Consider the following 17,458-nt stretch of genomic DNA (forward strand, 5'->3'; position numbering starts at 1 on the left):
AAAAGAAATCCCACTATATGGGTTGCTTGATAGTTACATTGTATTTCTATGGCAGTATCATAATTTAGCTTATTTCCACTGATGGACATAAAGGATATTTCCAGTTTTTTGTTTCTTTGCTGTTGTAAAGAATATTAAATTGAACATCCTTGTTCAATTTGAACACCCACCCTAAAATATTGTTGTTAATACTAACAAGGTAGTGGTAGCCTAATATACTGACATTATGTAGTATGCCAGTGTATTGTTTATTACAAATACCATTAATGAATCACCTCTGTGTTTTATTGAAATTTAGCAGGAACAAGAGGTAGAGAGTCCAGGGAATGATATTCCAAAACATGTGGAAGATAAAGAGCATAAAGGTGGAAATTGGAATGCAGAGGGTGTGCTCTAAGGCGCTACTGGACCTGGGTGTCCACCATAAGCAACAAAGAAGCTCTTTGGTCTTGGGTGGGATCTCAGGATATGTATTTTGAAAAAGCTCCTCAAGAGATAGGCAACCAACTTTGCTCAGTCAGCATATATAGGGACCACTGCTTAAGTCTCTGTGAAGTGTTAAAATTGTACCAAATTGTACCAGCCTTGGATTCTGGACTGAGATGGTCTTTATCCCATTGCCCATTAGAGTGTTGTTGAATGTTTTTGTATAAAGAGGTGATTTTGGGGATGTGGTAGTTTCTTTCAGGGGTATTATCTATTGATAATGTCCAAAAAGAACTGAAGTGGGCTAGACTTGGGAACCAAGTGTTAGGAAATTGCTTTATGTAAGTAAGGCCCTCGAGAGAAAGGGTGGCGTTTGATGGAAAAAAGCATATAGGTGAAAACCATCAAGAAAGAAGCACAGAATTGGATGTGCAGGGGGTATGATAGTGGTTGACCAGGAGACTGATAGAACTAGTGATGGAAATGGGGAGATCCAAAGAGAGTTTGAGAGGTAAAATGTTACATTTGGTTACAGTTGTGCTGAGTTTCAGGTGACCTGTCCAATGTAAAAGTCCAGGAAGTTTAGTGAACAGTTTTGCCTAAAGGTACAAATTCGAGTTTTTGGTGTAGATGCAGGTAGCATGTGGCATGTGCCAGCAGCATGAGAATTCCTGAGGAAAATGATAACAAGTGAGTAAAGTGTTTCCCATGATCTGGATTTTAGGGAGCTTTCATAGTTAGTGAAACCCCAAGAAGTGGAGGAGATGGCAAAGGAGGCAGAGAACTAGGCAAGGGAGAGATTTGTGGTGTTCCAACCCTTCTACAAGGGGCTTCCCTCGTGGCCCAGCTGGTAAAGAATCCACCTGCAATGCGAAGACCTGGGTTCGATCCTTGGGTTGGGAAGATCCCCTGGAGAAGGGAAAGGCTACCCACACCAGTATTCCAGCCTGGAGAATTCCATGGACTATATATAGTCCATGGGGTCACAAAGAGTCGGGCATGACTGGGCGACTTTCACTTCACTTCAGCCTTCCTTTGTAGCCCCACATAGGTTGAGTACTAAAGTGAGTACTCAGGAGTCATCCTTTGTTGGAATAAGTTTTATCACCTATTGTCTGTTATCATTTCATTGTAATTTGGTTATATCATTAGTTATTATCTGAAATAATAATTGTCACTGGACTCCCTTATCATTCCTTCTCCCCTGAAACACCCCTGCATTACAACAGCTGTGCAGAATCGGGATGCTGCGTGGTATCAACTGTTGATGGCACCACTCAGTGAGGATCAGAGGAGGGCGCTGCAGGAGGTGTACACATTGGCCGAGCACCGGAGGACAGTGGCAGGTCAGCCAGCATGATTTCTGATCAGAGCGCATGTGTTGGTAGTTAGCCTTTATTTTTACCAGCCTCTAAAATTTGTTTTTAGAGGCCAGCCTTTCAAGATAATAAGAAATTATCATTGTTTTATGATTTTTTTAATCACTTACGATAGCTTTGCAAAACACCCCGTGTTAATATCTGTCTTTAGTAGTGTTCTTATTCACACCTTTATCCTATTTTGGAGCCAAAGCTAAGACATAAAGGTGGGATGAATCTTGCTGAAGGAGAGTTAACCAGCTGGGTCACCCATCTAACCATCTAAACAGTGAATCAAAGGCATTTTATGAGTTCTTATAAGGACCTTATATTTCTAGAAATGAAATACTCTCCATTTCTTTTTGTTGGGCTTTATGTAGAAGTTGGTGATTCTTGTTGATTTTCAGTTTTTGAGATGGAGAAATTATTTTACGCAGATATTATTATGGCCACTTCTGGAAAATTAATGGAAGATTTTGTAATTACAGAAGTATTTTAGTGGAAGACAATATGGAATAGGAATCTAGAGTTTAGAACCCAGCTTCTTCTGCATGGACTTTAGACTTCAGTCCTGCCCAGATTCTGTATCGCCTCTCCTGATGGGAGAAGTGAGTGTGCCCTTTTAGGGGTAGACACTATGGCTTTGAGCCTTGTTTTTATATTGCTCAGTTTTAGCAAACAGTTGTTCCAAAATAGGAATTATAATTGTAGTCATTCCTCAGTATCTTCAGAGGGGATTGGTTCCTAGGCTCCCCTCAAATACCAAAATCCTAGGATGCTCAAGTTCCTTGTTAAAATGGTGTGGTACACTGGGCCCTCTATATCCTGTGTATCTGTGGGTTACATATCCCCAGACACCTGGACGATTGTACTTACTGACATGGGTTTGTTAAAGGCTAGTGTTCAGTTGGGCGGAATAATAAATACCACGATTCACATTCCTTCACAGTGCTAACTCTAAAGAATCTAGCTCCTTTGAGGATATTTCCAACTTTGTTACCTTAGATACTCTTCTCTTTTCCCTGCTTTCTCTTGCAAATTCTAGAGGCAAAGAAGAAGATTGAACAACAGGGAGGCTTCACCTTTGAAAACAAAGGAGTCCTCTCTGCATTTAATTTTGGGACTATGCCTACCAACAACTGAAAGAAGGAACATCAACTGACCAAACATCATTGTTACATTGAACGTCAGCGGAAGGAGAGGGTCAGCAGAGCTGGGGAGGGGCTGCTGTTTGTGCCACCTGCTGTGCCAGTTACCGCTTGGCATCCGGCAGCACCTTTCTCTGCCCCTGTGTCCCCTTTGATCTTTCTCACCCTGAAATATATATTTTAAGCAGCTACTGTAATGTATGGAATTAAAGAAAAACAAAATCATAGGACTGAAAAGGACAAAGCATATGCTCCAAAGGATGAACGACCAAGGTGGATTTAGAGGATTGGATGGAATTGCACGTCTCAGGTTTTGCCATGCAGAATCAATGGATTTATGCGAATAACAGTGCCTTCTGTTGTACATGAATTATCTGAAAAAAATTTTTTTGGAGTGTGTTGCAATTTTTTTTAAAGCATAAAACATATTTCTAGATAAATGTAAACCTTGGCTATATGTTGATTTATTCTGTATTTTACTATGTGAATTTCCTGTTAGACAGTTAGCTACAAGTCACTCTGGTTTCAAAATCATCACTGCTCCCCTTGACCCCCTGCTGCTGGGGGCTTTCGTCAGGGGTTGTACAATATGCACTGGCTCTGGTTTTTCATAATGTGTTTTTTCCTAAAGATATGGCTTTCCTAAGAAGTGTCTTATTCTCTCTTCTGTCATATTTTTCAGCCCTGAAAGGGGTAGTATTTCTTTTGAATCAATCTATATGAGTATGGATTTCATTCATAACCTGGTAAAGTTCAGGACTCAAAAATTTCTTGGCAGCAAGTGGCAGGGACTCCTTAGTCACTGGAATTAACAATAAGTCCGAGTATTTTCTGAATCATGTATTTAATTATTCAGTTAATTGATAATTATGCTAAAGCACATTGAACTTCTAAGAGAAAGGTGCTGCATAAGTATGCTGTCTTTCTGGATGGGGGCTTGCATTGTCAATAACTTATCATTCCAGCTGTGTTGGACCTGGGTCCAAAACATTTTGTAACAGTATTTTTTATCTAGGAAAAAGACCCAAGTAAATCTAACTTCTTGCTTTCTCACACATCTGACTTTTCTCCTATCTAATCTGAACTGAATCTGTTTTTATTTTAGCTCAGATTGGCTTCTTCTATTTTTCAGGGGTTGGGATATTGGTCACTGCACTCTTACATTGTAATGATGCAAGATAGCCCATGAGAAATATTATAGATAGAGGTTACAGCTGTTTTTCTGAACTGATTCAGTGCCAGAACATGGGTCATAGTGTTTTCATTCTGTAAAGTGAAAATGGATTTTCAGAACTTAATATATTTCTGGATATGATACAGTTGTCCTTTTTTATGAAATGTTTGCAGCTTATATTTTCCATCAGTGACTGGAGGAATTTCCTCCAGGTGCTTTCTAGATTACCATCCCTTGTTAATATGAACTCTTTTTAGAATTTTAGGTTATTTAAGCAGATTTTACAGAAGTAGCCCAAGAAGCCATGAGTTTCAGTTAAATGATCCCCTGCTTTCCTCTGCCCTACTCTTCCCAAGGCACTGATGCTGAGTGTGCCAACTGGGAGTTAGAAGAGAAAGATGGCATTGGGGGAAATTGTTAACATCTTAAGCTTTGAATCTCTTCTTACTCTCCTTATGTCCCAAATGATTTAATTTTAACATAATATGCCTTCACACTGGATTGTAAAAGGCATGTGATTTTATTTTTGTGGTGTATTGTCTCCTGCAGTATTAAAGGGAAAGAAGTGTTAATGTGTATCATCCTATCTTGTTTTTGAAGCCAGGGTAGTTGTACAGTTTTGTTACCAGCAGTGCTAACCTGAATGTGATCTGATAACCTTGGAAGTGCAGGAACTCATATGAATGTAAAATAAAATGTGGGCTTATTCCCAGGATCCTGAACTCCTCTGTGTGAAATATTTTCTGAAACACCCATCAGGATGTTTTCCTGACTCCTGGGGACCTGAAGGAAGGTGGGCATAGGTTGGGGAGGATAACAAGGGCTCATCAGAAACAGCTAAAGAATGGGGAGTGTTTGGGGACAAGAGCCCATCTTATAAACCAAGGTATCCAAATGAGAACTGCAGATGCTCTGAAAAAGCAAGATCAACCACATTAGGACCCCGAAGAAAAGGAAAAGATGCCTGTGGTGGAGCCATTTTCTGATGTATATGTGCATGCTTAGTCATGTCTGACTCTTTGCAATGCCATGGACTGTCGCCCAGGTTCCTCTGTCCGTGGGATTTTTCAGGCAAGAATACTGGAGTGAGTTACCATTTCCTCCTCTAGGGGCATCTTTCTGACTCAGGGATCAAACCCAAGTCTCTTGTGTCTCCTGGATTGGCAGGTGGATACTTTGCCACTGTGCCACCTGGGAAGCCCCAGTTTTTTGATGGGTGGCCATCAAATTAGGAGCAGTTGAAACTGAGTGGAATGGTAAGTGCTGGCCTTTTGATTCTCAAATATTTACCTAGCATGACAGTAAGCTCCTCCCTACCTCTGATTTATGTTAAGACTGCACTGAACCAGTAAACTGTTAATCTGTGAAAATTACAAAGAAAACAAATTAGGTTATTTGTTTAATATAGTGAATTACAGTCCAGTTTTCTGTTCAACAGTGGAGGTTGAAAATTGCAATACATTTATGGAGGAAATCAAAGGAGACTTCTCCATGTGATCAGAGGCTGCCAGTTTTGTGTGTGTGTGTGCACATGTGCACGCACGCACGTTTCATCTGTTAAAAAAAAATCAGTTCAGATAAGCCTTAAATGGAAATCTGTCCTGCTCCTGTTTCACTCTCTCCACTGAGATCAGGGTACAAGTGGGTTGGAAACATCTCAGGCAGTCCATTGTGTGACTAAGACCACAGTCAGTGAATGAAGGGTTGGGCTGTATTTTTAAGAAGAAGCACAAACAGCATTGCAACCATGGCCAATTCTGTAGCCAGGAAAGAGGTTGTGTATGCAGTGGTGGGTTGAGTGGCAGGAGAGTCTGGGGCAGACAGCAGTGCTGGCGGAGAAGAGAGGGCTGTGTTGTGAGAGGGTCTGCAAGACTCATCCATCAAGGGGGAAGGTGAGTGAAGGCACATGCTCCCTGCAGAGCAACTGAGAGGAAGTTCACCTTGGAGATATCCAGTTTGAAAAAAAGATTCAAGCAGTACGTGGATACCTCTCAAGAGCTAAGAATCAGAGGCTTCGCAAAGGGTCTGGAATATACCTGGAGCTAAGAGCAATTCAGGCAGGAGTGACCTTAGCGTGCATGCTTAGTTGCTAAATTGTGTCCAACTCTTTGTGATCCCATGGACTGTAGCCCACCAGGCTCTCTGTCCATGGAATTTTGCAGGCAAGAATATTGGGAGTGGGTTGCCACTTTCTATTCCAGGGATCTTCCTGACCTGGGTTCTAACCTGCATCTCTTGAGTCTCCTGCGTTGGCAGGCGGATTCTTTACCAGCTGAACCACTGGAGAAGTCCATCATTGGTACCAAGTCCCCACAAAGAAGACTAATAGCTAGACTGGAGAATTCAGGGGCACTTGAAACATCCCACCTCTGATTGAATTATCTCTGTGCCTGGCTGCAGTGCAACAAATATTTATTTGTCATACCTCTCAGCTTCTTGGATCTTATTTCTTTGACCAGAGATTGAACCCAGGCCATGTCAGTGAAAGCACCATATCCTAACCACTGGACCACCAGTGAATTCTCAAGCAATTATTTAAATAAGTTTAATAATTTGATCTCCCTTTTAACCTAGTACTGTTTAAGTGTTCACTCAATATTTATTTGGTGAAGTTGGGGAGAAATTTTTTATTAATAGATATTGTATACAAATATTTTAAAAATAAGAGACTTCTATACATTTATTACAGTTTTCCAAGCTAGGTAACCCAATATTGGTCATTCCCAATAACCAAAACTGCAAACTCAATTTCTCAATTTTTAGCTTCCTGCAGCTGCTGATATAAGAACCCTCAGCTCAGTTCAGTTCAGTTCAGTCGCTTAGTCGTGTCTGACTCTTTGCCACCCCATGAATCGCAGCACGCCAGGCCTCCCTGTCCATCACCAATTCCTGGAGTTCACTCAGACTCGCGTCCATCGAGTCAGTGATGCCATCCTCTGTCGTCCCCTTCTTCTCCTGCCCCCAATCCCTCCCAGCATCAAAGTCTTTTCCAATGAGTCAACTCTTCATGAGGTGGCCAAAGTACTGGAGTTTCAGCTTTAGCATCATTCCTTCCAAAGAAATCCCAGGGCTGATCTCCTTCAGAAAGGACTGGTTGAATCTCCTTGCAGTCCAAGGGACTCTCAAGAGTCTTCTCCAACACCACAGTTCAAAAGCATCAATTCTTCAGCGCTCAGCCTTCTTCACAGTCCAACTCTCACATCCATACATGACCACAGGAAACACCATAGCCTTGACTAGACGGACCTTAGTCGGCAAAATGATGTCTCTGCTTTTGAATATGCTATCTAGGTTGCTCATAACTTTTCTTCCAAGGAGCAAGTGTCTTTTAATTTCATGGCTGCAATCACCAAAATTAGGGGCATTTCCCACATAAAACAGTGTTTGACATCAGTAGATACCAGCAGGAAGGGTTTATTTTTTCTACTTTGGTGGGAACAAGAAAACTGGTTTTCATTTCACTAGTTGGTAAATGAGGAGCTGTATTTGGAGACCGTCATCAGCTGACGCCGTTTCCTGGGCGTCCCAGTGAGGTCAGCCCTCCCGACAGCGGGAGTTCCAGGACACACCCTCTGGCCAGCCCCTTCGTGGGGCTGTGGTTGGGCACTTTCACCAGAGATTCCCTGAGGCAGTGACAAGTTAAATAAGCAGATTGTTTACTCTCTCAACATGCCAGCATCTGACAGGCCTTCATCCTTTCCTTCCAATCAAGTTTTGATGAATATGGTACAGCCCAGACTTTGGATCTAGAGAGTTGTGTGACTCCAGATGGAGTCTACTTGCTGTGGTAGCCAGATTCCATGATGGCCCACAACGAGCTTTGATAGCTCTTGGGTTGCTCCCTCTCAGATTGTTCCACAGTTAAGCTGTGAGAGCTATAGCATGTAGAAGTTATGGTGTGTCACTTCCAAGATTAGGTTATAAAAATCTGTGACTTACATCTTGGGTGTGTTTTCTCTCTCCCTCTCTCCATGTGCTCTGGTGGGAGCCACGACGTGAGTGGCCCTATGGTGAGGACCGTATGGTGAGGAGCTGAATGAAGCCTGCCAGGAGACACAGGCATGAATTAGGAAGTAGATCCTTCAAGCTTGTCAAGTCTTCAGCGATCACAGGCCTGGCTGACAGCTTAACTGTAATAACCTTATGAGGGACTCTAAATCATAAGCATCCAACCAAGCCACTCCTAGATTCCTGATTCTCAGACACTGAGACAATAAGTGACTGTTGATTTTAGCTGTTAAGTTTGGTGATATTTTGTTACGCTGCTGCTGCTAAGTTGCTTCAGTCGTGTCTGACTCTGTGCGACCCCATAAATAGCAGCCTACCAGGCTCCTTCGTCCCTGGGATTGTCCAGGCAAGAACACTGGAGTGGGTTGCCATTTCCCTCTCTAATGCATGAAAGTGAAAAGTGAAAGTGAAGCCACTCAGTCAGGTCTGACCCTCAGCGACCCCATGGACTGCAGCCTTCCCTCTGTCCATAGGATTTTCCAGGCAAGAGTACTGGAGTGGGGTGCCATTGCCTTCTCTGTGTTATGCTGCTATAAATAACTAATACACTTTACAAAAACTCTCCTATACTTTCTACTATGAATAAATAATACACCCTGGATTGCCAGGAAATAGAATGCTGACATCTGATATGAGGCAGCACTAAATATTTTCCAAGATTTCTCCCCACCCCAAGATTCTACAATAGTTTGAAACTGAAGACTGACTATAACAACTGAATTTTCCTAAAATAATCTAGATTTTCTACTTTCAAACTGAACTGTATCTAAAAACAGATATGACAGAACCTGCAGATTAGATTCAGTTTACATCTTGTTTATGGATATTAGGCATTTGTTCTCAAGTATTATCATTTATTTTAATTTTTAGTCAGCTTTATTGTTTAACATGTGAAACTTTCTATAAATAAAAAGGCATGGTGCAGTTTATAGGCTATGTTTTTATTGTCATGAAGTATCGTTTGAAACCATGACCGAATTAAATTTTTTTTTGTATTCAGACATTATCTTGAGTTACACTGACCCCGTGGGTCAGCTATACAAACTCGTGCAGTCCAGGTAGTTTGTCAGCAGATCCCTTTAACATGCATGATGATCTTACATTGCTGTAAAGCTACTTCTCAGTCTCTTTCAAAAAGATTCACAAGTTTAGATGTGTGTCTCTGCCCTTGGGCTCTATTTTTACTGTGTCCTGTTTATATTCAACTTGGAAATCTGATTTTCAGAGACATCTGTGTTTAGAATTGACTGTGGGGCTTAAACACTAGAACAGAATTGCTCTTGTAATATAATAACACAGGCATTTGCCTCCCTAGGTCTTTTGTTGAGCTGTCACTTGCTGATGGTTATTTGGTGACATCGTTATTTTATTCTGCCTTGTGGAGAACCACTAAATTAGGGTAATGGATTATGCTGTCAATCAAGTTTGACAGACCCTCTATGAGAAATTGTAATGGAATGAAAGCAGCATGGTCCAGTTGTTCTGTGATTAGCAGTGTACCTTAATAACTGAAGTAGCCCTTCGGTTACTGGATGCTATAAAGTGCATTTCGGTATGGTGGATCTAGCTTCCCACTGCATGCTTCTATAAGATTATGTGTGGTACTCAGGCAGTTTTTAATCTGTGACCCTTTCAAAACAAAGTTTAGACATGCTGCTTAAAAGCACTTGATTATATGTACATATATATATATATACAATGTGTGTGTGTGTGTGTATGTATGTAAATGTCATTGGAGCGACATTTATGGCATAACAATGTATTGAGGAAAAACTTTTCCTCTGCTCTCTTAGGTTCAGTAACTGTGGTCTTGAGAATTAACCTAAGAAAAGAAAACAGAAAAAGTACAGTTTTTTATCCATATTCATGTGCATAAGATTTCACAGAAGCAAAACTCAAAGAAGTGGTTAGAAATTTAGAATAACTTCTAAAAGTCAACAAACAAGAATATGGGAGTGAGCTGGACCATATGGCCAGCTTCTGCTTTGCCCACACACACAGGACAAGCAAGTGACAGGCCATCAAACCATCCACCTTCAGCCTGGGGCCACCTTCATTCTCTATCACCAATACCAGGCAGAGAAAGGGTGACTTTTCTTGTTCCTAGAATTCTAAAGGCTATTTTTGCCCACACAAATTTCTTTCTTTTTCTCTTTCTTTTCTTTTTTGGGTCATGCTGAGTGGCTTGAAGAATCTCAGTTCCCCAACAAGGGATTGAACCCAGGTCATGGCAGTGGGAATCTGGAGTCCCAACCACTAGGTCACCAACACCCCCCCCCCCCCGCCCCCCGACACACACACACAAATTTCTTGATACTCTGTAAAACACTCTAGAATTCTTGATGCTTGGTACAGATTTTCTTGCCTTTAGGAAAAACATTTCTGGGCCAACATTCTGTATAATGGTCTTTGACTCTACTTTTGGCACACTTTTATGCCTCATCTTTCTCATTTATTTTCCCCTCTGGCTTCTAATTTTTCTTTAGATTCTTTTTCATTTCACTGTACTCTTATCTGAAAATTTAGTTTGTATTAGGAAACCTGGGAAGTCTATATGCCAAGTTCATTAAATATCTACTAGGGTTTTAGAGATGGAATGATTTTTCAGACTGGTTCACACTGAAATTTTTTTTTGTGTGTGCCATGCCTCATGGTATGGGATCTCAGCTCGCCTACCAGGGATTGAACCTGAGCCCCAGCAGTGAACCCAGGCCCCTCCCTCTTGGACCTCCCCCCTTTCCATCCCATCCATCCAAGTCATCACAGAGCACCAAGTTGAGCTCCCTGTGCTATGGAGCAGGTTCTCACTAGCTGTTTACTTTACACAGGGTAGTGAAGTATGTTTACGTCAAACCTAATTTCCTAATTCATCCTACCCTCCCCTTCCCCACCCTGTGTCCACACGTCCGTGTTCCACAGCTTCATTTCTATTCCTGCCCTGCAAATAGATTCATCCCTACCATTTTTCTAGATTCCACATGTATGCATTAACATACGATATTTGTTTTTCTTTTTCTGTCTTCACTCTGTATGATTCTAGGTTCATCCAGATTGCTACAAATGATCCAATTTCACTTCTTTTTTTATGGCCGAGCAGAAGAGTTGACTCATTGGAAAAGACTCTGATGCTGGGAGGTGCTGGGGTCCAGCCCCGGTGGATCCAGGGAATTCGAAGCGGAGATGGCATTGGGTTCTGAGGAATTAATTGCTTAATTAAAGATATGGAGGGAGACTAGAAAGAAATAGTGTAGTAGGAAAATAAGTAGAGAAAAGAGGCTGAATAGCTTGGTTTACGCGGAGAACCAATAAAACTCTGAGACAAGGAGTTTGCATCATCTATGTAGGCCCCTGGCATCCGCTTGAATAGCGGAGGGTGCCCCGCCTTGGGCTCCCTCTCGTGTGGTCTCGTGTGGGTCTTAGAAGCCAGGGCAAAATTAGCAGGCTTGGCGAGCCTCCACGCTCCAGATGGGAATTCAGCCAGAAGGTGAGAGAAAGAACGACACGAGGAGACCAGTCTTTCCAGGAACTGATCCATTTCTTTATTTTCCAAGTCCACTTTTATACTTTTAGTTATACATAGAGACAAATGTGTTCTCAGCATATCTTTGTTCTTACAAAGGTCTTACCTTTGTTTTACAATATCTTCTGGTCTGGAGACCGATTAACATTTTATGGCCGCATCTTTCTTTCTATTGATAAAGGTTAATCGATCAGAGAACTTGTTCCCCTTAAGATCTATTTAGTCTTAAGATAGTGATAAAGTTACATTTTTACATAGCAAGGACACTGATTTATAACAAAGAAAGAGGAGTACAGTGATCTATAACAAAAGAGAAAATTCATTAACTCAAAAAGTCTAGTATTGCTAACATCAAAACTACTATATTTCTTTTTTCACATTCCAATTACATTGATTAACATACTCCCAGGTGGCTAAGGATATGGAGGCCTGGCGGCAATCATTAACTCAGCAATGAAACCCTGCACCAACATGATTTCTAACTAACTCACTAATACTATACTAATAATTTTCTAACTTCTCAAAAGAATCTGTTTTTAGAAAGTTTAAAGCAGCTCATGCCTCTCACTTTTGGGAGGCTGTAAACAATCACATGTGGCCAGATAATCCTGTCAGGCACGCTAGAGAGCCATCAGAGGAGTTTTTGGATTGAAACACGCCCAGGAGATTTATTAACTGGAGTCCTAAGTTAACTCCTTTACAGAGAGAGGTGGTGGGGGATAGCCCCCCGTAATGTCAGAAGTACAGGTGAAAGGCATAATGCAGCAAGGCAGGCAAACTCTGGTTTTTGGGGCAGATGCACGAGCAGATTCAGCGAGGCTCACTTAAGGCCCGACTCGCCTTTGCCTGTCAGGCCCCATAACCTCATGACCTTTGCCACGGGCGGGACTCCTCATGCCGGCTCCTGGCAGGGAGGGATTGGGGACAGGAGGAGAAGGGGACGACAGAGGATGAGATGGCTGGATGGCATCACTGACTCAATGGACGTGAGTCTGAGTGAACTCCGGCAGTTGGTGATGGACAGGGAGGCCTGGCCTGCTGCGATTCATGGGGTCGCAAAGAGTCAGAACACGACTGAGCGACTGAACTGAACTGAACTGAATAGTCCATTATATATATGTACCACATCTTCTTTACCCATTCAAGTAGATGCTTCTTTAAGAAGAAAAAAACAAGATGAAATTTTGAAAGTAGTTGCCTGAGAAACTGCTGACTGGTTTTTGGGATGGAGATGGCCATTATTGTGATTTTTGATTAGGTTTTTATGTTCCTAAACCTCTATCATCTCTTTTTAAGAATATAATCGGCACCCCCCCCACCCCCCGCCCACTTATGCTGCTATGTAGAGAGAAAGGAATTTGGAAGGGCAAAGTGAGCCTTGTACCTGAGGTAGGGGGAAGTTAAAAGTTGCAAGAACTCTAGATAATTGGTATGTTATAGGATGGCAGCTGGGAGATTGGGATGAGGGAAATTGACTGTTTCCTCTGCCCCTAGTTCTAAAGTGCACTTAGGGAAAATGCTGTATAGATCCTTTCCTTACCATGCTCCTCTATTTGTTTGTTTTTCTTGATAATTAGTCATATTTTTTGCATATCTTTGTGTGCTGAGGACTTATTTAATACTGGAAACTTAAAAAAAAAAAAGGGCACTTGGGACTTCCCTGGTGGTCCAGTGGTTAAGACTCCACAGGGGGCACGCATTTCATTCCTGATGAGGGAACTAAGATCCTGCAAGGCCAAAAATAAAAGAGGCTCCACATGATGATGTCTTTCCATGGAGAAAGTTCAAAAATTCCCCTAAGAAAACAGAGTTGGAAGAAGGGGAAACATTTTAATACTATCAGTGACTGGGCTGTTTTGATTAGATTGCAGTTCTGGTAAGATTCAGTCTACTCCTTGTCCCTTGTACCTAGGGCTTGCCCTTCAGGATTTCAGTTAAGAGATTGGTAGGTCTGGGTCTCCTTAGCTCCAGGAACTATGGGAATTTTTGCCCTGCTTTTCAGTGGTTTTCAGAAATGCTCTTTAATCTTCCATTTGCACATCTTTGGAATTAGCTAAATGCCTTGATGGCAGAGATCAGGTCTCAGATCTCCAGCTTTGGCATTTCAGTCCTGAATGCCCACACAAAGCTCTATGAGTTTCTTTTGTCTTTCCAGAAGAGACCTATCTGGACCAAGCTCAGATCCTCAGTCTCTATCCCATACCCAGAATTGGCAGATACCGCCTGGAGAAGTCAACTGCCAATTCTCAACAGCTTTACAGAAGGTTCTGCCTGTTAGTCTCTGGAATTTTAGTCCCTCTAGTACTATTTGCTTTTGTATCTCTCTGTTACCTTAGAAAATTTTAAAGGTTTAAAAAGTTTATCTGGGTTTTGTAGTTCTCAGTAGGAGCATTTTCCTGCCGTGAATTCCGTCATATCCAGATGCAGAAATATGCCTTTTATTTTTTGTCATTTGATCTGATGTGAACTGAGAGAAGTGAAGTAGCCTTCCACTACTGTTTCCATCTATTTCTCTTTGTGCTTGCAATAGTTTCTGTTTTTATCAACATTGTTGGTATATTGTTTAGTACAGAGGTATTCATAGCTGTTACATTTTCATTTTGGTTTATATGCTTTGACACTGTAAAGTACCTTTATTATTGCTTTTTGGCTTGGTTTCTACCTTCTCTAACATTTTATTACACTAGCCACTTTCTTTTTGTTTTGCTTTTCCTGGTATTTTTTGTTGTTGTTCATCTTTTTAGCTTTTCTGAATAATTTTGTTTTCAGTGTTACTCTGTATTATAGCCTAGAAATTAGGTTTGTGACCTAGATCTGTGAGTCAATCCGAAAATCAATCTTTTTCTTTTGTAAGGTAAATTAAACCTACCCATATTGGTATGGTTAATTTTAGACCTATGATATGTGTAACATTTTAAAAGTCTCTTCTATGCAGCCTCTTTCTTGGTATGATTAATTTTAGACCTATGATATGTGTAACATTTTAAAAGTTTCTTCTATGCAACCTCTTTCTTTCTGATAGTGGCTACACAGTTATATCTTTATTTAATACTATTATTCTCTTTTTTGCTTTAGAATAATGTGTAAAAATTTTCCTAACATAAGCAGCATTAAAGTTGCTTGTATTTTCTTCTTCCCCTTCATCCCTTCCTCTCCATCCCAGAGTTCTGATAAATAATATTATCTTTCTTGGTGTTGACTTTTGTACTGTCAAATATGTTTTACTTCTAAAACTTGAATTTTCAACTTTAAATATCTCTTGGTTTATTGGTATTATAGATGAAGCAATCAATGAGTTTATTCTTTTTTCTGCTTTCCCTCTTTCCATTAAAAAAAATTGTTTTTAAGTTGTCAGGTCATATACCACATATATTCTATTCTGTCACTCTATTTCCCCCCCCCTCCTTTAAAATTTTATATCTGTTGGTAGATATATTTACTGCCAGTGAGAAGTCTTTTAACTGAGACTTCCTCAGTCATCCCATGGCTAATTACAGTTTTTCCTCTAGTAATTTCCTTTGGAAGAACATACACTAACATTATTCCCTGAATTCTGGAATGTTCAAGGCAATTTGATAGTATTAATCACTGGAAGGAGTGTGACTAAAAGCTCTGTTTCTGGCAAGAGTATAAATTGGTACAACCACTGGGAAGCAGGTTTGCAACAACTTATGAAGTTAAACATTCACTACTCTATGACCCAGAAATTTCATGTCTACTCAGGGACAACTCATGCACAGGTTTTCAGAAGTCACATAGAGGGCTGTTCATAACAAGATTCTTTATAACAGTAAAAATTGAATGACCACCAAAAAGCAAATGATAAGTAAATCAAGGTATATTTGTCAAATTTTATACATCAGTCAAAATGAATAATCTATAGTCACATTCAACAGTATAGACAAAATCTTAGCAATGTGCTATATTTTACTAATTCTCATCCTTGTCATTTTAACACTTGTAAAATTGTGATATATATTACAATTAATGGTATGCCATTGTTTAATTAGAAGGTATTATTTTTTTCTTATTATATAAAGTAACACTGTATCTTACATTTCATGGGGACTTGTATTCAAGGACATATGGTAATAATATGTGACATAATGAAGTGTCAGAAGATTACATTCAATATGGTGCCCTTTGTGTAAGGTTGAAACAACTAAAACTGAGCAATTTTATTTATGAACATGTATATATGACAATACTGTGTGCATCCAAGGGGATAATAAAAAAAGTCAGGATGGTGATTCCTTCTGGTGGGGGAAGTCAAATTGATGAGATATGAAAGAAAGGTCGATGAAAGTTACTGTTTGAGTTCTCATGTTGGTTTCATGGATATTTAGATTATTATTTAACGTTTCGTATTTTAATAATAATTAACATAAATTATCATAAATCAAATAAGTATATGTATAATACATAAATGATGTGTATGGACTAAGAGTGAAAGTATGCTTTGAGCCAAGAATTCTGACTAGTTTTTTACACCCTGAGGTTGAAACTTTATATTAGAAGTAAAATTTGGCTGGTTCATACTGACCTTGAGTTTAAGTGTTAAAACTACCTTCTGACATTGAAAGTTATTTTTGAGTAATCTGACATCTACCATCATCTACATTTTTTTTTCTGTTTTGTAAATGATGTCATAATTTGCTTGGATTTCCAAATGATTTTCTGACTGTTAAAGACAGTGGATTTACTAAGATATAACTGTTTTGTTGGAGGTGGATTAAATTTTCCTAATATACAGTGTGCTTTTTCAATAGGTAGGCTTAGATCATGTATTTTAGAAATACTTTCTATAGTTATATTTTCAAACATGCATTCTATTCTACCATTTTGACTTTCTTCTTTTGAACTCTGTATGTCTAAGATACACTTTACTTGTCTTCTGAATCTATGATTTTATCTCTAATCCTGTTGATATTTTTCTCTATTTTGGCTTAATTTTGCTTGCTTTTCTCACTTCTTTCCTGCCAACCTCTTATCGTGCTTTCCATAATATCTATTTTATATACATATACATTTTGCTTCAACGTACCTCTCTTTCTTCCCTCCTCCATTGCATTATTATTAATCATGTATAATGGACTATTATAATGAAGTGTAAGTGAAGTGAAAGTCTCTCAGTCGTGTCCAACTTTTTGCAACCCCCTTAGACTATACAGTCCATGGAATTCTCTAGCCCAAAATACTGGAGTGGGTAACATTTTCCTTCTTCAGGGGATCATTCCAATGCAGGGATCGAACCCAGGTCTCCGGCATTGTAGGCAGATTCTTTACCAGCTGAGCCACCAGGGAGGTCCATTATCATAGTGATTTTATCTTTGTTAGTTAGAGGTATATCAATATAGCTATATCATTATTATTTTATACAGTTGTCTTTTAAATCAAGTAAGAGAAGAAATAAGTAAAAAATGCATTTATATTATGTTATACATTTACCTGTGTGAGTAGACAGAATAATGACTCCCCAAAGATGTTCATGTCTTAATCCTCAAAACCTGTGATTATGTTAGGCTATATAACAAAGAAAAATTAAGGTTCTAGATAGAATTAAGATGGTTCAGCTGTTGACTTTAAGAGAGGGGAGACTATTCTGCATTAGCCCAGTGGATACAATATAATCCCAGTGTTTTTAAAAGTGGAAAAGGGAAGCAGAAGAGAAAATCAGAGTGATATGAGAAGGACCCAACCCACCATTTCTGTCTCTAAGATGTAGGAAGAGAACCACAAGTCAAGGAATGCAGATAGCTTATAGAAGCTGAATGAGAGAACTTAGTGGATTTTCCCCTAGAACTACCAGGAAAGCTGACACCTT

The 17,458-nt window shown here is 39.9% G+C and overlaps 1 protein-coding gene across 1 annotated transcript in view; it reads left to right on the forward strand.

The window, feature by feature from the left end:
- The window catches only part of IPO8 (importin 8), a 68,657-nt gene extending 63,829 nt beyond the window's left edge, over positions 1–4,828 (forward strand). The window contains exons 24-25 of the mRNA XM_005680701.3: positions 1,656–1,772; positions 2,830–4,828. Of these exons, the coding sequence (XP_005680758.1) occupies positions 1,656–1,772; positions 2,830–2,927 (215 nt within the window). The 3' untranslated portion in view covers positions 2,928–4,828. The remainder of the gene's footprint in view (positions 1–1,655; positions 1,773–2,829) is intronic.

This window comes from Capra hircus, chromosome 5, assembly GCF_001704415.2.
Source record: "Capra hircus breed San Clemente chromosome 5, ASM170441v1, whole genome shotgun sequence".
NCBI classification, from domain to species: domain Eukaryota; kingdom Metazoa; phylum Chordata; class Mammalia; order Artiodactyla; family Bovidae; genus Capra; species Capra hircus.